Source organism: Oncorhynchus tshawytscha, linkage group LG08, assembly GCF_018296145.1.
Source record: "Oncorhynchus tshawytscha isolate Ot180627B linkage group LG08, Otsh_v2.0, whole genome shotgun sequence".
In the NCBI taxonomy this organism is placed as follows: domain Eukaryota; kingdom Metazoa; phylum Chordata; class Actinopteri; order Salmoniformes; family Salmonidae; genus Oncorhynchus; species Oncorhynchus tshawytscha.
This window is the reverse complement of record NC_056436.1, coordinates 48,149,795-48,174,186: the sequence shown is the minus strand read 5'-3', so window position 1 is coordinate 48,174,186 and position 24,392 is coordinate 48,149,795. Positions and strand designations below refer to the sequence as shown.

The 24,392-nt window shown below is 40.4% G+C and overlaps 1 protein-coding gene across 1 annotated transcript in view; it reads right to left on the bottom strand.

Moving 5' to 3' along the window:
* LOC112256388 (protein diaphanous homolog 2) overlaps positions 1 to 24,392 on the bottom strand; it is a 629,309-nt gene that overhangs the window by 220,768 nt on the left and 384,149 nt on the right. Inside the window, 1 exon segment of the mRNA XM_024429614.2 lies at positions 3,459 to 3,588. Coding sequence (XP_024285382.2) covers positions 3,459 to 3,588 — 130 coding nt within the window.

Sequence of the window (24,392 nt, the reverse complement as noted above, 5' to 3'; positions counted from 1 at the left end):
TGTGGGCAGATCTGAAAAAGCATGTGCGAGCAAGGAGGCCTACAACACATCTGACTCAGTTACACCAGCTCTGTCAGGAAGGAATGGGCCAAAATTCACCCAACTTATTGTGGGAAGCTTGTGGAAGGCTACCTGAAACGTTTGACCCAAGTTAAACAATTTAAAGGCAATACAACCAAATACTAATTGAGTGTTTGTAAACTTCTGACCCACTGGGAATGTGATGAAAGAAATAAAAGCTGAAAGAAATCATTCACTCTTCTATTATTCTGACATTTCACATTCTTAAAATAAATTGGTGATCCTAACTGACCAAAGACAGGGCATTTTTACTAGGATTAAATGTCAGGAATTGTGAAAATCTGAGTTTAAATGTATTTGGCGAAGGTGTATGTAAACTTCCGACTTCAACTGTAATTCCATTCCAGCATGCCTCCGGCCACAGGCCAAGTAGAAAAGTAGGAATAAAACAAAGAGGAGAAACTAAAAAGTTATTTTAGTGGAGATATGGAAACAAAGTTAATCTAATGCACTATAGTGATTAAAGAGAGTGAGAAAGAGAGATGCAAAAAAGAGAGGAGAATGAGAGATGACTAGATATACTGTAGCTCGGGTTAGGGCAAACTGAACAACGTTTTACCATGTTCTAATACCAATTTACCTGACAAGAGACCAAAGAGCCTTGTAAAGGATCTGGAAGATAGTCAGTAAATTATTCAGCTGGGCCTCGTTCTACACAAGTGTAAAAGCTCCTCCAGACTGGTATCAAGCCAACACGTGGCCCAGCCATCGCCAAGCTCCCTTTGTGTTCCAGCCTCAAAGTGTTCTCTGATTAAATTAGTTTTAGTGAGGCTAGGCAGCTGAGATTTTAGCTTCTTTGTTTCTCTCCTCTCCGGCAGCTCAAACTACCCTTAAAATCACAGAAAACAACATGAGCGCTGACGCTCCCCCTTGTGTCATTTAAAACATAGATCACAGAGTTCTGTTTCTTGTTGGAGTGGGAAACTCAATCATCAAATTCCTTTTGCACCTGTGAAAGGGCACTTCTATCAGGGATCCTTGGGATGTCCCTACCCTAATCCTAACTCGTACCTTAACCATTTTAAATTTCAACTTTGTCAGAGTTGGACGTCCCAAGGATCCCAAAACGGAGAAAAAAAGCATCACTTCAGGATTCAAACCAATGTTGTCTGCTGACAAATAGGCATGAGATAAAAACAAAATATCTTTCCCAATCTCATTACTTCTGTCTCTCTCCCTAAGGAATCATATGATCTTAAAGGGCTAGTTTTCCGGGTTTTACCCCAATTATTTTCTAGCCTCAAGAGAAAATGAAAATGTCCATGGACAATAAAGTTATTGTATTGTATATAAGTTCTGTGTTAATTAATATATACATAAAATACAGGCACCAATGAAAGCACTGTGAAGTAAACAGCTTTATATCCTCTACAGCCTTCTCCTTAGTGTCATGTCTGTGTTTTCCAATGGTGTTTGCCATAATGAATTGAGTCAGCTTATTAGTCTCACCCAATTGAACTAACAAGCATGTACAAGAATTGATTGTCCCTGAAATGACTTGAGTGAGTTGATACACGTTCACAGTTTGAGCCGTACACTCATCCATCTATATCCATAATAAAGACTGTGTCTGGTCCACTTTAACAATGGCTGCCTCGCTGCCTCAGTCGAGCACATAATTAATGGGAATTAGATTAAATAACCAATTAGGTAACTAACACAGTAAATAGGCATCTGGGGATTCCCCCATTGAATACTTGAGAATGGAATTAGCACATCATTTGTTTATTGACAGGTGCAATGACAGCATGGTCAGAGAAACATGTCTATTCCCAGACACAATGAGGCAGCAAACACTGAAGTGACAGGAGGGAACACACAGGTTAGAGCGTCGGTACTAGTAATCGGAAGGTTGCAAGATCGAATCCTCGAGCTGACAGGGTACAAATATGTCGTTCTGCCCCTGAACAAGACAGTTAACCCACTGTTCCTCGGCCGTCATTGAAAATAAGAATGTATTCTTCACTGACTTGCCTAGTTAAATAAAGGTACAATAAATAAAAAATACATGTCGGGTAAACAACATAATTCAAATGTGTGAACAATGTAGCATGTTTACTCTCGAGGTAATTACACCACTTGAGCTGTAAAGGCGCCACTTCCACACCACAAATGACAGCCAGGTTCTCTTATTCTCAAAGCCAATCCACAATGGCAGATAAAGACAATAACGTGTGGTGCTTTAAAGCCACTCCTTGCCTCCCATCCGGTGTGTTAACCTTTCTTGGTGGTCATCTCAAAATGTATACGAGTCAATTGTGCTCCATTGAAGTCCTCCCATCGACCACTGAAACTGCTGATATCCAGATCTCATCCATATTGAATCTACAGGGGGGCGCTCTTCCTGAGCGGAAGACTGTTCCAGATTTACACATAACACACGGATTAAGAGCGGCTCTCTGGCCATTAGGCATTGTTATTCCATCTGATCCAACAGGCCTAATTAAAGTATCTTAACCTTGTTGGGCCTAATCTCTTGGGTCACTCTATAAAACATGGGAGGGTCTAAATCAAGTTGTAAAATGCCTCGGAGCCTCTTGGTTTAAGCCATGGGAGAAAAGCAATAAAGGATTTGAACACTCCCTTGTAAACCATGTAGTGTGGGATATGGGAGCTGCTGGTGAAGAAAAGGCAGCAGCAAAGTATATATCCTAAGGTCACGCAATGAAACTAGCTTCCTGAAACAAGCAGTCTGAAAACAAGTCGTAACGTTGTGTCATTGTGATAATGCAGCGAAAAAGACAATCACATTGGCCATTTACAATTTGATTTAACTGGGTTTATATTGTTTAAAGAGTGAGGATACCGGTGGGGGAAGAAGGTGAAGAAAATACTTTGATGAAAACAAACAAAGAACATCATCATTGTAATCAACATCTTTCTTAATTGAAATGGAGCCAAGGAAGACACATAACTATACTATGTGGGCCTTGTTGAGGGATTTATATTGGCTACCGACAAAACACAATGCAGAGGGGTCAAAACAAGAAGATCAGGAAATGAAACATGGCAGTAAATTGGTAAAGGTGACTGCTAACACCTAGAATGATTGCAGCTGTGGAGTAAATTGCATTTTGTCTGAAATATGATGTGCTTTCCTGTGAGATGGTACAATTTCAAGAGGCAGAAATTGCCGGGTGGAATATATCTTGTTTGTTGAAAGTATAGCTTACTGTCTTGCCAGGTCCAATTAGAGCATTTTGCTATTGCGATATGCTAGTATGACAACACGTGTTTATTACTCTCTGACTTTGCAGTATATAGTACTGTACATCTATCTCTCACAAAATAATAGAAGCTACTGTCTAAGGTTGTCTGCGTAGTATTATGGTTCAACAGTGTCCATTATTTAAAGAGGACGGACTGGACTGGCTTACCTTTGCTAGCACTCTCCACGTGTTCCAGCTCTTCAGGGAACCTCAGGATCTCCGGGTACTTCTCTTCACACTTTTCGGCCAGGAAGTGAAGCAGAGTTGTGTTTTGGTCGGACGACTTAGTGTCTCGAAGCTGAGAGAGAGGTGAAGTCATGGGTGAGTCACAACATTAGTTGTTCTTATAATATATGCATATAGCAAAAGCTTTTATCCCAATGTGACTGACAACAGTGAGTGCATACATTGTAGTACATTTGACCTCCAACTCACGACCCTGGCGTTGCTATCGCCATGCTCTTACCAACTGAGCCACACAGGACCATAGAATGTTCTTAGAACGTTACAGATGTAGAATCTTAATTTCAGCCAGTTTGCTAAAGCAGGAAAATAATCCTGCAGCAACAGGATATGTGAATAATTATGTGTATTTTAGTTCATGTACATTTTTCTAGGGGTTGATAAATCAAATCTGACATTTCAAAGTGGAAATTACAAACTTCAGAAGCCTTTTTAAACCTCAAATACACTACAAGTTTGACATGCTTTCCTTCAACAAGGTGATCAAAATAAGAACCCACATCTGTAGAAAATGCCACGACAACAAAGGATCTGCATGAAACAACCAACATAAACATACAGAGAGTTGTCGGGGCAGGAGGGCTTATGCATGTATGCTTTCAGCTCGCTTCATTTCAGTCTTTCAGGAACCACCTTTGGCCTACTGTGCTTTTACCATATGACAGAGGCATATAATAAGGAGGGCCTATATAGTACAGTTTGCTAGTGAAGGTCGCATACATTTCTAGAGATAAGATGGGCTGAGAGGCATTCTGAGAACTATGCATCTGCAAGAGAGCACAAGGGCAGATATGCCAATGCATTAAGTAGACTTGAATACAAACACAAATTATTAATACACACAGTAAAACACACAACATTTCAAACAGCACATCTGAATAAAAAAATATGCAAGGTTGGAGAAAGGAAAAGAGAATAGAATATGCTAGACTAGATAAATACAATTGGAGAGAAAAAGGCCAGTACAGCGACTGCCAGGAGCATATTTTCCATTGTGGACAACTGCACACGCCTTTCAGAGATTCTGCATGACCTTTCAATGATATGTTTGTGCTGGAGAGCAGGGACAAGCCAAATCCCTTTCCTCCCCTCTTCCTCTCTTAAAACCCTGTCCAATTTTAGAGCAATTGACTCATTGATGCATTCATCCCTATATGCATTTTCTCGCTTGGTTTAATTTTTTCACATAGGCTTTATTTCAGTGCCATCAAAAAGTATTCACACCCCTTGACTTGTTCCACATTCCGTTGTGTTACAGCCTGCATTTTAAATTTTTTTTTAGATGTTTTTTTTTTTAGGGCTTTTTTTTAGGACTTACTACACACAATACCCCATAACGTCAAAGTGCAAATATGTTTTAAGAAATTTCTACAAATGAAGAAAAATGAATTAGTTGAAATGGCTTGAGTCAATAAGTGTTCAACCCCTTTGTTATGGCAAGCTTAAATATATTCACAATACTAGCCTAATTTACATAGCTAAAAGAAGGAAGCCCGTAGAGAATAAAAATACTCCAAAACATGCATCCTGTTTGCAACATAGCACTAAAGAAGAAGATGGCGTCAACATACAATGGCAACTCTGCTTCTAGCTCCTAAGCAACATTGCAAAAAAAAATGTGTGTGTGTTATTTCTTACATTATTAGCTTAGAAAGTTTTTTTGTGTTATTACATACAGCCGGAAATATCGTGGACTTCAGGAAACAGCAGAGGGAGCACCCCCCTATCCACATCGACGGGACAGTAGTGGAGAAGGTGGAATGTTTTAAGTTCCCCGGCGTACACATCACGGACAAACTGAAATGGTCCACCCACACAGACATCGTGGTGAAGAAGGCGCAACAGCGTCCTAATATTTATATACAGTACCAGTCAAAAGTCTGGACACATCTACTCATTCAAGGGTTTTTGTTTACTTTTTAACTATTTCCTACAGTGAACACATCAAAACTATGAAATAACACATGGAATCATGTAGTAATCAAAACATAATCTCACACATAACATATATTTGGATTCGTTTAACACGTTTTTTGGTTACTACACGATTCCATATGTGATATTTCATAATTGTGATGTCTTTACTATTATTCTATAATGTAGAAAATAATATGAATAAAGAAAAACGCTGGAATGAGTAGGTGTGTTCAATCTTTTAACTGGCACTGTATTTCTTCATTTTATTATTTTACTTTTAGATATGTGTTTGTATTGTTGTGAATGGTTAGATACTACTGCACTGTAGGAGCTAGGAACACAAGCATTTCGCTACACCCGCACTACCATCTGCTAAATATGTGTATGTCACCAATAAAATTGGATTTGAAAGTAATACTGCAAAGATGTGGCAAAGCAATTCACTTTTTTTCATTTAATACAAAGTGTTACGTTTGGGGAAAATCCAATGCAACACATTACTGAGTACCACTCTCCATATTTTCAAGCATAGTGGTGGCTGCATCATGTATACTTGTAATATTTAGCAACTGGGGAGTTTTTCAGGATAAACATGACATAGAATAGAACAAAGGACAGGCAAAATCCTAGAGGAAAACCTAGTTCAGTCTGCTTTCCACCAGACAAGGGACACTAACGTAAAACACAAGACCAAATCTACACTGGAGCTGCTTACCAAGAAGACAGTGGATATTCCGGAGTGGCAGAGTTACAGCTTTGACTAAAATCTGCTTGAACATCTATGGCAAGACTGAAAAATGGTTGTCTAGCAACGTTCAACAACCAATTTGACAGAGCGTAAATCATTTAAAAAATAATCTGCAAATGTTGTACAATCAAGGCAGGCAAATCTCTTAGGAAGACTCACAGCTGTAATCGCTGCCAGAGGTGATTTGAAAATCTATTGACTCGGGGGTGTGAATACTTAAGTCAATTGAATAGTTTTGTATGTCATTTTCACGACATTTGCAAAAATGTCTAAAAACGTGTTTTCACTTTGACATTAGAGGGGTATTGTGTGTATATGGGTGAGAAAAAAATGATGAATTAATACATGTTTTATTCAGGCTGAAACAACAAAATGTGGAATAAGTCAAGGGGTATGAATACTTTCTGAAGTGTGGGTCGGCACTTCAAAATAAAGAATGTCCCTCATGACAGGCTAGGTCAGACGCACTGCACTGCTGTTTACCTAGATGTCAGTTCCTTTGGCAATTCACAAATATAAATGGTAGAGAAATTGGTGAATAAAGCTATTACTATGTAACTACCTACAAACACAGTGTTGGTTCTACAGTTATTTTTGTGTAGTTACATTAGAGGAACAAAAGTACAATTGTTAGGGTAAATAACTGTAACGGTTTTCTAGTGGTGATGAAGGAGAGTCGGACCAAACTGCAGCGTGTCGATTGCGATCCATGTTTAATACAACAAAGAAACACGAACTTACAAAAAAACAATAAACGAAACCGAAACAGCCTATCTGGTGCAAACTAACAGAGAGTACACATAGGACACTAAGGACAATCACCCACGACAAACTCAAAGAATATGGCTGCCTAAATATGGTTCCCAATCAGAGACAACGATAAGCACCTGCCTCTGATTGAGAACCACTCCAGACAGCCATAGACTTTGCTAGACAACCCACTAAGCTACAATCCCAATACCACCACCAAAACCCCAAGACAAACACACCACAATTACAAAAACCCCATGCCACACCCTGGCCTGACCAAATACATAAAGATAAACACAAAATACTTTGACCAGGGCATGACAATAACGTATGGTTTGTAAAGTGTTACCGAATCTTACAACTACTGGATCATACCACAGTATTTACCCATGAATATACTATAATGTATGTGTACTGTAAATATAAATATTTCAGCAGGACTGGGGAGGAGGTGTTGGGGAGTTACCCACTGAGCAAGATCTGTCAGGCTGCATCTGAGCAGTATTGAATCATACATCCACGTCAGCACAGCACTGCAAGGTGTGTGTATTAACAACCCCTCCCCACCAAATGTTTTATTTTGCTGCTGGAAAACAGGTTATATATTTGACCCTTTTTACTTATTTTGACTTTAATTACAGCTGTTCATTACATTGGACCCATGTGTCAACCACTCCTAAAAAAGACTTAGTTGCTCCACAACGCTTCCCAGCACAAAGGTGTCAAAAATGCAAAAAGTGCAATCGTAGATGACCCTTTCACGAATCTCGGGCACAAAACTTTGAAAATGAATTGAAAATAGATATACGTTGCGGTATAGTACAACAGGAAGCATCTATTTAACTCTAAATGTGTAACAACCCAGAGAGGTAGTCGAGCAGACTGCATAACTCCCTAACTCTTTTTTCCCCGTATCCCTCCCTCCCTCCATCCCTCATGGAGATAGGAGGGAGAAAGTAGGGTCTGGAGGGCTGCTTTAGGTAGGGGCACCGGGGATGGCTTACCCCCCCTCGCCCTCGACGGCTCAAACAGATTGTTTTCTGTCAAGACTTGACTTCAGGATGGCTGGTTTGAGGGGGGAGAAGAGAGAGGGAGATATCCTTTTTTTAAACATAAAAAAAAGATGGTTTCCATATCCCCAAGGTCAGCCCAGAAAGGCACAGCAAATTCAAACCACCAGTGCAGCGGCAACTGCAGCAGCTGTGATACAGTATTAACCTTCTTACGAAGAGCCATGCCAAACTCTCAAGATTCTGGCAGACCTCCCTGGGAACAAATGTTTTATGATCGAGATTTTATTGCTACAAAAGGGTTACATTACATTGATGTGTGGGGTAGCCAGTGGTTGACTAAGACAACAGGAAACCACATGATCATATGAGAGAGTAAATCCATTCCCATTCCAATTTATGTTTTCTCTTCTGCGTTGTCTTAAAATGTATAACGTTTTGGACATCAGAGAAATTTAGTCTTATTTGAGTCAGAAGACGATGTTCACATGGTAGGGAAGATATACAAAACCTTGCAGAGAGCATATCCAACTGACAATCTCTTAGAAAACAATATAAACTATTGGAACCAAAACTTAAAAAGAAGTGATGTTGGCACAAGATGGAGGGAAAGTTGGAGCAAACAGTTGAAGTCAGAAGTTTACATACACTTTTTAAACTCAGTTTTTCACAATTCCTGACATTTCATCCTAGTAAAAATTCCTGGTCTTAGGTCAGTTAGGATCACCACTTTATTTTAAGAAAGTGAAATGTCAGAAGAATAGTAGAGAAAATTATTTATTTCAGCTTTTATTTCTTTCAACACATGTCCAGCGGGTCAGAAGTTTAAATACACTCAATTAGTATTTGGTAGTTTGTACAGATGAACGTGGTACCTTTAGGCATTTGGAAATTGCTCCCAAGAATAAACCAGACTTGTGGAGGTCTACAATTGTTTTTCTGAGGTCTTGGCTGATTTCCTTTGATTTTCCCATGATGTCAAGCAAAGAGGCACTGAGTTTGAAGGTAGACCTTGAAATACATCCACAGGTACACATCCAATTCACTCAAATTATGTCAATTAGCCTATCAGAAGCTTCTAAAGCCATGACATCATCTTCGGGAATTTTCCATGCTGTTTAAAGGAACAGTCAACTTAGTGTATGTAAACTTCTGACCCACTGGAGATGTGATACAGTGAATTATGAGTGAAATAATCTGTCTGTAAACCAAAAATTATTTACTTGTGTCATGCACAAAATAGATGTCCTAACTGACTTGCCAAAACTATAGTTTGTGAACAAGAAATGTGTGGAGTGGTTGAAAAACGAGTTTTAATAACTACAACCTAAGTGCATGTAAACTTCAGACTTCAACTGTATACTATTCTATCCTACATAGTCTACAGATAAACTAAATATTATGTCCACAAACTGTCCATAATCTCTATACATTCCATCACATATATATATATATATACAGTACCAGTCAATAGTTGACACCTACTCATTCAAGGGTTTTTCTTTGATTTTACAATTTTCTTCATTGTTTTCTTCATTGTAGAAAACTATGAAATAACACATGCAGAATCATGTAGTAACCCAAAATCAACATTTATTTTATATTTTTTAAAGTAGCCACCCTTTGCCTTGATGAGAAAGTCCAAGATCAGCACTTTTGTTTTTTACGTTGAAGGACAGATTATTTTCCTGGCACCACTCCGCCAAGGCCCTCACCTCCTCCCTGTAGGCTGTCTCATCATTGTTGTGTCATCTGCAAACTTGATGATTGAGTTGGATGTGTGCATGGCCATGCAGCCATGGGTGAACAAGGAGAACAGGAGGAGGCTGAGCATGCACCCTTGTGGGGCCCCTGTGTTGAGGATCAGCATAGTGGAGGTGTTGCTTCCTACCTTCACCACCTGCGGGCGGCATTTCAGGAAGTCCAGGACGCAGTTTCACAGGGTTGGGTTCAGACCCAGGGTCCTGAGCTTAACGATGAGCTTGGAGGGTACTATGTTGTTGAAGGCTGAGCTATAGTCAATGAACAGCATTCTTACAAAGGTATTCCTCTTGTCCAGATGGGATAGGGCAGAATGCAGTGTGATGGCAATTGCATCGTCTGTGGATCTATTGGGGCGGTATACACATTGAAGTGGTTCTAGGGTGTCAGGTAAGGTGGAGGTGATATTATCCCACACTAGCCTCTCAAATCACTTCATGAAGACAGAAGTGAGTGCTACGGGGCAATAGTCATTTAGATCAGTAACCATTGATTTCTTAGGTACAGGAACAATGGTGGACAGCAGAACGGGATAGGGAGAGATTGAATATGTCCATAAACACTCCAGCCAGCTGGTCTGCGCATGCTCTGAGGACGTGGCTAGGGATGCTGTCTGGGCCGGCAGCCTCGCGAGGGTTAACATGCTTAAACGTCTTACTCACTTCGGCTTTGGGGTCGAGAGCCCACAGTTCTTGGTAGAGGGCTAGTCGGTGGCACTGTTATCAGCAAAGCGGGCAAAGAAGGTGTTTAGCTTGTCTGGAAGCAAGATGTCTGTGTCCGCAACGTGGCTGGTTTTCCCTTTGTGTTTGTCTGTAGACCCTGCTACATACATCTCGTGTCTGAGCCGTTGGATTCTGACTCCATTTTGTCTCTGCACTGACATTTTGCCTGTTTGATTCCCTTATGGGGGCATACCTGCACTGTTTGTATTCCACCATATTCCCAGTCACCTTGCCGTGGTTAAAAGTGGTGGTTCACACTTTCAGTTTTGCACTAATGCTACCATCTCTTTCCACAGTTTTTGGTTTGGGTAGGTTTTAAAAGTCACAGTGGGAACAACATCCCCTATACACTTCCAGATGAACCTAGTCACCATATCAGTTTATACATCAATGTTATTCTTAGAGGCACCCGAAAGATATCCCAGTCTGTATGGATGGGGACAATATATCTGGAGAGAGCCATGATTCCATGAAAAAGAGTATGTTACAGTCCCTGATGTCTCTCTGAAAGGAGATCCTCGCCCTGAGCTTGTCTACTTTATTGTCCAGGGACTGAGTATTAGCGAGTAATATACTTGGAAGTGGTGGATGGTGTGCATGACACCTGAGTCAGACTAGAAGTCCACTCCGAATACATTTTTTCCGCCGGAGGCGTCTTGGAGCAGCCTCTGAGGTAAGTTAAATTGTTCTGGGAGGTACGAACAAAGGATTCAATTCAGGAAAGTCGTCTGGTCAGAATGCTGGTGAGTTACTGCCACTCTGAAATCCAAAAGTTATTTCTTGGCTGTATGTAATAACACAAAAAACTTTCTAGGCAAATAATGTAAGAAAAAATAAATAAAAATAACTTTAAAAAATATATTAAAAAAACACCAATCTTAATGTCAACAGTGAAGAGGTGACTCTGGGATGCTGGCATTCTAGGGAGAGTTCCTCTATCCAGTGTCTGTGTTCTTTTGCCCATCGTAATCTTTTATTATTATTGGCCAGTCTGAGATATGGCTTTTTCTTTGCAACTCTGCCAGAAGGCACGCATCCCGGAATCACCTCTTCACTGTTGACATTGAGACTGGTGATTTGTGGGTACTATGTAATGAAGCTGCCAGTTGAGGACTTGTGAGGTGTATTTTTCTCAAACTAGACACTCTAATGTACTTGTCCTCTTGCTCAGTTGTGCACTGGGGCCTCCCACTCCTCTTTCTATTCTGGTTAGCCAGTTTGCACTGATCTGTGAAGGGAGTAGTACACAGCATTGTATGAGATTTCAGTTTCTTGGCAATTTCTCAGATGTAATAGCCTTCATTTCTCAGAACAAGTATAGACTGACGAGTTTCAGAAGAAAGGTTTTTGTTTCTGGCCATTTTGAGCCTGTAATCGAACCCACAAATGTTGATGCTCCAGATACTTAACTAGTCTAAAGAAGGCCAGTTTTATAGTTTTCAGCTCAATTAACATAATTGCAAAAGGGTTTTCTAATGATCAATTAGCTTTTTAAAATTATGAACTTGGATTAGCTAACACAACGTGCCATTGGAACACAGGAGTGATGGTTGCTGATAATGGGCAGCTGTACGCCTATGCAGATATTCCATAAAAAATCTGCCATTTCCAGCTACAAAAGTCATTTACAATATTAACAATGTCTACACTGTATTTCTGATCAATTCAATGTTATTTTAATGGACCAAAAATGTGCTTTTCTTTCAAAAACAAACAAAAGTGACCCCAAAATTGTGAACGGTAGTGTATGCATGTATATAAATACACACAGTATATCACAAAAGTGAGTACACCCCTCACATTTTTGTAAATATTTGAGTATATTTTTTAATGTGACAGCACTGAAGAAATGACACTTTGCTACAATGTAAAGTAGTGAGTGTACAGCTTGTATAACAGTGTCAATTTGCTGTCCCCTTAAAATAACTCAACACACAGCCATTCATGTCTAAACCGCTGGCAACAAAAGTGAGTACACCCTTAAGTGAAAATGTCAAAATTTGGCCCAAAGTGTCAATATTTTGTGTGGCCACCATCATCTTCCAGCACTGCCTTAACCCTCTTGGGCATGGAGTTCACCAGAGCTTCACAACTTGCCACTGGAGTCCTCTTCCACTCCTCCATGATGACATCACGGAGCTGGTGAAAGTTAGAGACCTTGCACTTCTCCACCTTCCGTTTGAGGATGCCCCACAGATTCTCAATAGGGTTTAGGTCTGGAGACATGCTTGGCCGGTCCATCACCTTTACCCTCAGCTTCTTTAGCAAGGCAGTGGTCGTCTTGGAGGTGTGTTTGAGGTCGTTATCATGTTGGAATACTGCCCTGCGGCCCAGTCTCTGAAGGGAGGGGATCATGCTCTGCTTCAGTATGTCACAGTACACTTTGGCATTCATGGTTCCCTCAATGAACTGTAGCTCCCCAGTGCCGGCAGCACTCATGCAGCCCCAGACCATGACACTCCCACCACCATGCTTGACTGTAGGCAAGACACACTTGTCTTTGTACTCCTCACCTGGTTGCCGCCACACACGCTTGACACCATCTGAACCAAATAAGTTTATCTTGGTCTTATCAGACCACAGGACATGGTTCCAGTAATCCATGTCCTTAGTCTGCAAGTCTTCAGCAAACTGTTTGCAGGCTTTCTTGTGCATCATCTTTAGAAGAGGCTTCCTTCATTAATACAGGTAACGAGTGGAGGACAGAGGAGCCTCTTAAAGAAGAAGTTACAGGTCTGTGAGAGCCAGAAATCTTGCTTGCTTGTAGGTGACCAAATACTTATTTTCCACCATAATTTGCAAATAAATTCATAAAAAATCCTACAATGTAATTTTCTGGATTTTGTTTCTTCTCATTTTGTCTGTCATAGTTGAAGTGTACCTATGATGAAAATTACAGGCCTCTCTCATCTCTTTTTAAGCAGGAGAACTTGCACAATTGGTGGCTGACTAAATACTTTTTTGCCCCACTGTATGTAAGTTGTTGTTCGTATGTGTATGTTTGTATTTGGTATTAAAAAAATAACATTATCAATTGGACTCATCATAGACAATGTAATTTCTTGATTCCTCATAATCACAACAAAATGGAATATGGTGCCCATTTTAGGACTAAACAGCAGCATATGTAGAATAGGGCTGTTGGAAGACCAATCAAAGTCATTGGCAACATTCCCACCCCCTGCCACTGTCAGGGGCAAGATGGCAAAGGGAGTGTGAGCCGAGTCGATTACACATAATACAATTGACCACGCTCCAGGACATAAACACTTACATGATTACAACAGAACCAACCATGTGGTTCAGTTCACATTCTGACGCATCGGGCCGTGATAAAAGGGCATACACATTGCCACTGATAGTCTAATGGTAATGAGTGTTAATGCAACAGGCCACTATGCTTCTGCTCCGATAGCCATAGAAGCACCATGATGAGCATCACCATCGGCACACTTCCTTTCATCACACATTGGCTTCTAATCTCTGTATAAAGCAGCACGTTAACTCCACCAGCCCCAATTTAACACTTGCTAAGGGTGAACGATACTTATTATTCAGGCACAACCTGTTAAAGCACTATTTTCTCTCTGTTACACCACCCCTCTCTTCTCTTCTTTACTTCTTTTCTATTGGTTTTTCTCTTTTTCCAATTTGCTTAGGTTGACAGACAGACGGTCCCCTCGTCTTGTTCCCTACTTTGTGCAGCCACAATGATCAAGAATTACTTGAAACAATATGCACGGTGAGGGGGATCACCTACCATGGTGCTACGCAAACAATGGCCTCATATTCATAGTTGCACATCACAGGCAGATAATTAGCTATTCAAAGGGCTCTGATCAATAAAGTATTTAGTGTGGATGAGGCCTTTGTACCCTTTTGAAAGTGAAAGGAGTGTTCCACAGAATTATAATGCAATTGTTACCAGGGAAAAATGAATTGCGGTGAAAACCCAAACTCGAAAAGCCGGGAGGGGGTGGATTGATGTAATATTTAAATAATTCCCTATATTATGGAAGGCATAAGGAACGCACCAGTACAGACATGAAAACAATACCAACCACTTGGTGGTGGGGGAATGTAGTATTACCCGAATCCTAATGGTGTTCTCTTTATTTAAACATAATTATGTTCTGCTGCACCCCACACTCAGCCACTGGGTTGTTTACCATTCACTGTCTAAGCACACGCAGAGAGAGAGAGAGAGAGAGAGAGAGAGAGAGAGATATATAAGACCAATACAGGTGTAAAGATAACACACTTTAAAGGCTTTCACTATTTCCATAAAAAGTCAGGTCTACACTGACGACCTCAGCAGGTTTAGTGCAAGTCTGTTTTCTCTGGTTTCCACAGATATCACCACCAGAACATCTTATGGCTTTGTATCAGCTAGGTCACAGCTATCACCACCAGAACAACTTATGGCTTTGTATCAGCTAGGTCACAGCTATCACCACCAGAACAACTTATGGCTTTGTATCTGCTAGGTCACAGATATCACCACCAGAACATCTTATGGCTTTGCACCAGCTAGGTCACAGCTATCACCACCAGAACAACTTATGGCTTTGTATCAGCTAGGTCACAGCTATCACACCCACAACAATTTGGGGCTTTGTATCGGCTAGGTCTTTGAACAGCAAATATAAGTTTAGTAGACACTCATTTTCTGAAGTAAATTCAAACTACAATTTTTCCTTAATTAAGAACCCAAACAGTACATTCTGAAAATGAAAGAGCATTGTCAGCAAACACACTTGCCAAGCCTCTAGCTTGAATTATCATGAACACTCCAGCAGATCTGTTGTCTACAGAAGAGTAGACAAGTCTTGACATTACTCTCAGCAAGAGATATCTAATTTCATTCAGAATTACACAGATTAACCCCTTTAGATAACAACATTTCATTACATTATATACCATTCATTATACAAGTATGAGAAAATGTAGTGGTGGACAGAAGAGGTAAGACATACATGTTGATTGACCTTTGTTTCCCATTGCGTTGGATATAGATCCTTCTGTAGATGCATAAGACAATTATATATGACTATAACACATACAAAATAATGGTTATACTACAATATATTTTAGGGACTGTCATGGTTTGTCGGTGTCTTGGGTCAGTTATTCACTGAAATAATCAACAATACAGGGCTATATGCCATTAGGTCCTGGAGGGCCTAAACATTTATGCTGTTTGTTTCTGGTAGTTAATTTCACTCACCTGGTGTCCCAGGTCTAAATCTGTTCCTGAAAATGATGATAACCAGAAGAGTAACTAGCCTCGAGGGACATATTTGAATAGCTTGGACAGAATAGTATGTCCATCAAAACCGGCAGGTAGCCTGGCAGATATGAGCATTGGGCCAGTAACCAAACGGTTGCTGGATCGAATCCCCAGGCTGACAAGGTAAAAAAAAAAGTGTTGTTCTACCCCTGAGCAAGGCAGTTAACCCACTGTTCCCCGACCCTCGATGACATGGATGTCGATTAAGGCAGAGGACACATTTCAGTTGAATTTATTCAGGTGTACAACTGACTAGGTATCCCCCTTTCCCCTTATACCCTATATTGTAGCTGTCATCTCAAGACACCCACAAACACTGTTTATAGAGGCCTTGTTGTTGCATATTGCTGCACATGTATCCCCTACATAATTACAAGATATTTAAATGGCAGTTATTATGGCCTGCCTGACTCTCTGGGTTGCTAATGACAATGGGGCTAGTGGTCATAGAAGTGAATGTGAAATGAGCAAGGGAAGGAGAAAGAAAAAAAAGAGTGTTGAGCTGGTGGTAATTTCACATCGTATAGGCTAATTCTACATGGATGTAGGTAATAAAATACTCCTGATGCATTAGTGAAATGCTGTACTTCTACCTATTTATGCCACCCCAACTCGATGGTGATTTTCCTCTGGCTTATCCACAGTTGTCCCACACAAACGAGATGCCCTGGGTTGGCACAGTGGGTGGTAATTGGCTAAGCAGATGCCTATTGCCCAATGATAAATCATGCGGTCATATTACTGTACCAGCACAGAGCCTGGGCACATAGTGGTTTGTGAGAATGACATACCGTACACACACACTGGATCATGTTAAAGGAGCATCAACCCGCCTGCTAAACCGTGGACAAACCAGTCTTTAGAAAATAAAAGAAATGAGGATGCTGGCACTGTCTCATGTACAAGGAGTCTGGAAAGAAACACTGTGGGGGGGGGGAGAGAGAGAGAGAGAGAGAGAGAGAGAGCTAACGTCTCCACTTCAGTGAATAAGAAACTCCATATTCATTCCACACTGTGATTGCCATGCTACTGGAACTGCATGCTGGGAGAGCTAATTAGCACAATCCACCTCTGTGTGCACATTCCGACAATATCCTCACCATACAGACGCTGCAGTCAGCCATGCCTACATAACACACACACTCTCACACAAAAATGTGAGCACAAACACTGACACAAACATATTCAAACAAGTATACACACGCACACACACGTGCACACAAATGTGAGCACAAACACTCAGACGTACACACACAGCAATCACACACACACACACAAAACACTTTTTTCATTTGATGAGGATCAATCATCTGCTCACATTGATATGATAATCACAATTTAATGTCATGCATTTCACATTTTAATTGGTTTATTGTTATACCCCAAACTGTCATTACCACATGCAAGCGCGCATCTGTGCTCTTCTCATCTGCTACCTCAGATCAGCAGTATGCGGTGAACAAATACAACTTACTTAACTAGGAACCAGAGAGTTGTACATTTCCTAGAAAATGTTCAATCTAACAGCACTCTACATAATCAAACATCTGCCCCAACAAATAATACAGTGAATTCACACATATATTGGTTATTGTTCACAGATACGTGTGGTTATACATCTGCTTGTGATTTACTGAAATAACAATGGCAGTGCAAGTACAAACTAAAGCACAAACTAGTACCCAAACTGTACTATGCTGGCTCAGATATGTTTTCATATTGTTCTTTCCAGCACGGTTCCAGCAAATATGATAAGTAGGCTAGCCCCGTACAGCTTAGTTTTGCTCAGTAGTGTGAAAAGGGCACAATAATCAACAACTTCCCAGATAGCTAGCGGATTCTAGCTCCCATCACAGTGCTGTGTTGTGAATATCTGCCATCTTGTTGACTTTTCTAAATGTATGTTAGCAATATAAAGAGATGTCCTGACTCTAAACGTGGGCCAACACAGGGATGCAGGGCTAGGGTGGAGTAGGCAAGAGAGTCACTGACATCTATTGAGTACAGTGCAGTTCACTAACTTTAAGTGGTGAAACCCTGTGGTTTCCAAAATATCATATCAAGGTATTTACAAAAATTAAATAATTGACGGTATTTGACAGTATTTTATGTTTTTTTATAATACAAGTTGTCTTTATGAGTAGTGAGTGAACCTAGGGAGGCAACACATATATCCTAAGTGATTTTAATGGGTCTTTCTGCATTCTGATTGTTTTATACTGTTCAATCCCACTGCACTCATTTGATTTCATTTCCACACTGCCACGTAGGGCTGTATGATATGGGCAAACAATCTATGCCTTATTTTTAACCAAATGTTTCAATTGCAATATGACTTGTGATTTAGAGCAAAACACTTGGGTGAACTGTTGGAATCATGGAAATAGAATGATTATACAAATTCTATAGTTAACATACAACAGTGGGCACTTTGAATACAGTATTGTTTGACATGACAATGGATGAAAATGTTAGGGAGGAGTTATTGTGACAGGTTGGAACCTAGGGGACCTACAAGTGTTTCCTAGGGGACCTATACTCTTTGGCTACACTGAACGTTTTCTCTTAGCTACTTCATGTATCTAACATATTCATCCTTCACACATTCCTGTTTGATTTAGAAGATACTGTTGCACAAACCACAAACTGATTTGGTCAACACCATCACTGGTATTATCAGGCTGTATAGCTAATTACATTTGCCCTGACTAGCAATTAGCATTAGTGGCAAAAAATATTTTGGCACAACTTGCTAATAAAATACAAACTAGCTGTTCGTAGATGAAAGAAACACAAACGTATAGTGTGATCATACAACACCAGTGGATTTACATTAAGAACCAAAGTGAAAACAGCATTGTTGTCATCAACATGCTACATTGAACATGCAGACTGAAAACAAGTGTCTCGTGGTCGAGGAACAACAAATGTACTCCTTGAGTGACTGGTGTGGGGCCGGGTCTTTGTGGAAAGTGACATGGAGGGAGGGAGATGACTCAAGTAGCGAAGTAAACTATAAAAATCAAAGCTACACACGTCACATTCCATTTAACAAATCAACAATTCAAAAACTGCTATAGAATACCGGTATATCGTAAAATACAGTACACCACGAGCCCTAATTACCATAGGGAGGTGAGGAACAGAGACATAACTTCCTCAGTGACATAACTTCCTCAATTCATCTGCAGGAGACAATAAAATGAATAAGTTATTCTAATGAATAAGTTCCTCTTGACTGCCCTTGACCAGTACAAAAACATTCTGTGGCGTTCTGCATTAGCATCGAATAGCCCAATAGGAACCAATATACACAGTCAGTTAGGAAAGCTAAGGCTAGCCTTTTCAAAGTTTTGGGACACTGTAAAGTCCATGGAGAATAAGAGCACCTCCTCCCAAGAAACACTGTCACAACCGATACATTTACGATAATCGATCATTTCAATAAGCATTTTTCTACGGCTGGCCATGCTTTCCACCTGGCTACCCCCACCCCGGCCAACAGCTCTGCACCCCCTGCAGCTACTTCACCCAAATCCAGACAGCTGATGTTCTGAAAGAGCTGCAAAATCTGGATCCCTACAAATCAGCTGGGCTAGACAAACTGGACCCTCTCATTGATCAAATTTGTCTGCCGCAATTATTGCAACTACTAGCCTGCTCAACCTTTCTTTTGTATCGTCTGAGATCCATAAAGACTGGAAAGCTGCCGCAGTCATCCCCCGCTTCAAAGGTGGAGACACTCTAGACCCAAACTGTTATAGACCTATCATCAAATCAAATCAAATGTATTTATATAGCCCATCTTACATCAGCTGATATCTCAAAGTGCTGTACAGAAACCCAGACTAAAATCCCAAACAGCAAGCAATGCAGGTGTATAAGCACGGTGGCTAGGCAAAACTCCCCAGAAAGGCCAAAACCATGGAAGAAACCTAGAGAGGAACCAGGCTATGAGGGGTGGCCACTCCTCTTCTCTTCCTTTTCTCTGTATATATCAATGATGTTGCTCTTGCTTCTGGTGATTATCTGATTCACCTCTACGCAGACAACGCCATTTTGTATACTTCTGGCCCTTCTTTGGACACTGTGTTAACAAACCTCCAAATGAGCTTCAATGCCAAACAACACTATTCCGTGGCCTCCAACTGCTTTTAAATGCATGCTCTTCAAACGCATGCTGCCCTCAACCCACCCGCCCGCCCGACTAGCATCACTACTCTGGAAAGTTCTGACTTAGAATATGTGGACACCTGCAAATACCTAGGTGTCTGGTTAGACTGTAAACTCTCCTTCCAGACTTGTATTAAGCATCTCCAATCCAAAATAAAATCTAGAATTGGTTTCCTATTTCGCAACAAAGCCTCCTTCATTCATGGTGCCAAACATATCCTCCAACACTCTACTCAGCAAACTGGATGTAGTCTATCACAGTGCCATCCGTTTTGTCACCAAAGCCCCATATACTACCCACCACTGCGACCTGTATACTCTCGTTGGCTGGCCCTCGCTAAATAGTTGTCGCTAAACCCACTGGCTCCAGGCCAACCATACGTCTTTGCTAGGTAAAGCCCCACCTTATCACAGCTCACTGGTCACCATAGCAACACCCACCCGTAGCACGAGCTCCAGCAGGTATATTTCACTGGTCAAAGCCAACACCTGCTTTGGCCGCCTTTCCTTCCAGTTCTCTGCTGCCGATGACTGGAGTGAATTGCAAAAATCACTGAAGCTGGAGAATTATATCTCCCTCTCTAGCTTTAAGCAACAGCTGTCAGAGCAGCTTATAAAGCCTCCTTTGTAAGCTGCTCTGACACTGTACCGGTACCCAGGCAATCTGTAAATACCACACCCAACTACCTAATCCCTATATTGTTATTTATCGTTTTGCTCCTTTGCACCCCAGTATCTCTACTTGCACATTATCATCTGCACATCTATCACTCCAGTGTTAATGCTCAATTATAATTACTTCACCTCTATGGCCTATATATTGCCTTACCTCCCTACTCTTCTACATGTGTACACACCATACAAATATTTTTATATTGTGTTGTTCACTGTTTTTTTATCTCATGTGTAACTCTATGTTGTTGTTTTTGTCGCACTGCTTTGCTTTATCTTGACCAAGTCGCAGTTGTAAATGAGAATGTGTTCTCAACTGGTTAAAAAAAAGTTAAATATTTTTTTAAAAATGAAAACAATGTGACACATATGTACAACAACACAAATATAATGTAAATCAATATACCAGTTTGCTTACTACGAGGGGGATATTAGATTAGAGGGTTTAATAGTCACATGTACAGGGTTGCAGATGTAATTATAGGGTACAGTGAAATTCTTGAGATCTGAGCTCGAACAATGTAGGACAAAGTGAAAAAAAGAGAAAATAATAGAAATTGAAATAATAATAACATATACATATGTGACCCGATACAGGAAACTAGGCGTATGTCACAAGTCATGACTTCACAGGAGACCCATTTGAACTTGTTTAAAACATTTTTGAGCAGAAATTCCTTTTCGAACATGTGCACTTTCATGTGCCTTACTAACAAACTTGTATACCATCTGTAAATACAAATAAAGTTGTTAAATTATGAGCCTAGTTGGGTTATCCAAAGAAAAAGCCAGGAACCTTCCCGCTAACGATGATTGGCTGAGATAAAGAGTGGGCTGGACATGGCAAGAGATGAGTTTCAAATTGGTTTTGCGGTGTCTATAAAATGAGCTGCTTGTTATGCATAGATAATACTTTCTACTGCAGTTTTTTGGGAAGATATAATGTTAGCTATGGAGAACTGCAAATATGTTGCTACTGCTCTCAATAACATTGCTGCACATAAAATGAATCAGACTGATTTAGGTAAAAACATTTTAATTGAATAAGACATTGTAGATTAATTTAAGTGTACGAACTTTGTGTGTAATGTTAGTGATATTTTCCCATAATGCCATTATGCATGGCTAGTTATAGCCTAATGTTAGCTAGCTAATTAGCCATCATTGAACCTATTTGGTTACCTTTAGCTAGCTATGACAATCAGTTTGTATTGCTAGTTAAAGCTTGCTGTTAGCTAGCCAGCTGAAGTTTGATGGATGGCTTGCTAGCTGGTTAATTTTAGCTAGTTATGGCAATCAGTTTGTATTGCTAGTAACTTTACTTTATGGATTGGGATTTTAGTTCATTTTTTAGCTAGCTGGTGTTGTTGTCGCCAAGGAGCGTTCGGACTCAGTCGGGACCAGGTTTCAGCTGCTTCGCCACGCTGACATCCTTCCTCCCATAAGATGGTCTGCCTGTACAAGCACCACTTGGACTGAACACAGCTGGACAAACATATATTTTTGAGAAGATCAGGGAGTTTGGTGATGAAGGGGCAATAACCATCACATGTCCTGAACCAAAGTCAAGGGCAGGACAGAAACAAGCTCTCCGAATATAGGTTCCCATGTTCATGTGTGGTTTGGACGGACCAGTCATCAGCACTATCTGCAGTGCCTCTATTAAAATGAATCTCTACTAACACACATAGTATGTTGCTGCACATATTATTTTTTTGATCCTGCTGCTCAACCACTTTACCCCTGATTGTATGAATATAAACACCCCGTCTATCACTATTGTTATAAATATTGTTAGAGTATTAGTTTATTTATATTGACACTATCTATTTCTGATATTGCTACTATGCAAGTAACCATTTGGCTGTACCATTTACACCTTAAGAAGAGACCCATCCACTTAGCAACACTTAGCAAAATATTGATGTAGAAAATGGACATTGTGTGGTCGTAAAATTATTTTATGACATACCACAACAATATCATGTGACCGTATCAAGTGTCCACCACATACAGTTGAAGTCAGATGTTTACATACACAGGTTGGAGTCATTAAAACTCATTTTTCAACTACTCCACAAATTTCTAGTTAACAAATTATAGTTTTGGCAAGTCGGTTAGGACATCTACTTTGTGCATGACACAAGTCATTTTTCTAACAATTGTTTACAGACAGATTATTTCACTTATAATTCACTGTATCACAATTTCAGCAGATCAGAAGTTTACATACACTAAGTTGATTGTGCCATTAAACAGCTTGGAAAATTCCAGAAAATTATGTCATGGCTTTAGAAGTTTCTGATAGGCTAATTGACATAATTTGAATGAATTGGAGGTGTACCTGTGGATGTATTTCAAGGCCTACCTTCAAACTCAGTGCCTCTTTGCTTGACATCATGGGAAAATCAAAAGAAATCAGCTACCTCAGTAAAATAATTGTAGAACTCCACAAGTCTGGTTCATCATTGGGAGCAATTTCCAAACACCTGAAGGTACCATGTTCATCTGTGCAAACAATATTATGCAAGTATAAACACCATGGGACCACACAGCCGTCATACTGCTCAGGTAGGAGACGCATTCTGTCTCCTAGAGATGAACGTATTTTGGTGCGAAAAGTGCAAATCAATCCCAGAACAAGAGCAAAGGAAACAGGTACAAACATATCTATATCCACAGTAAAACAAGTCCTATATCGACATAACCTGAAAGGCGGCTCAGCAAGGAAGAAGCCACTGCTCCAAAACCACCATAAAAAAGCCAGACTATGGACTGCAGAGATCGTACGATTTGCCAATATCGTACCTTTTGCAGAAATGTCCTCTGGTCTGATGAAGCAAAAATATAACTGTTTGGCCATAATGACCATCACTATGTTTGGAGGAAAAAGGGGGAGGCTTGCAACCTGAAGAACACCATCCCAACCGTGAAACACAGGGGTGGAAGCATTCATGTTGTGGGGCTGCTTTGCTGCACTTCACACTTTGACTGGAGCACTTCACAAAATAGATGGCATCATGAGGTGGGAAAATTATGTGGATATATTGAAGCAACATCTCAAGACATCAGTCAGGCAGAAAGTTAAAGCTTGGTCGCAAATGGGTCTTCCAAATGGACAATGACCCCAAGCATACGTCCAAAGTTGTGGAAAAAAGTCAAGGTATTGTAGCGGCCATCACAAAGCCCTGACCTCAATCTCATAAACAATGTGTGGGCAGAACTGAAAAAGCATGTGCAAGGAGGCCTAAAAACCTGACTCAGTTACACCAACTCTGTCAGGAGGAATGGGCCAACATTCACCCAACTTATTGTGGGAAGCTTGTGGAAGGCTACCTGAAACATTTGACCCAAGTTAAACAATTTAAAGGCAATGCTACCAAATACCACATTTCCTTATTGTAGTCTACTACCACTTTTAGTATTAATCTTTACTACACTGTTTAGCACATGACCTCATGAATCATTCAAGAGATGGGTGGGCTGGCTTAAGAGGGTGTGACCAACGCTGAATGGGTGTAGACAAAGAGCTCTCCAGTAGATATCGAAACATTCAAAGTCCCTTTTCTCAAAAGTGATTTTACAAGTTGATCAACTTTCAAAGCAAAATTACTTTCCCATTGTTCCTCAAAAAAGCTGTATATGATACATCATTTTGTAGATCTGAGTCTACTTTGTACCAATGTAAAAAAAAAAAAAATTACCGATTTGAGCCGGTCAGTCACATATTAACAAATGATAAATGTCCATTGGGGTGGGGGAAGGATAAATGTCAATTTCTCCTATGCTGCCCATGTCTGAGTTAGGAAAATGGGG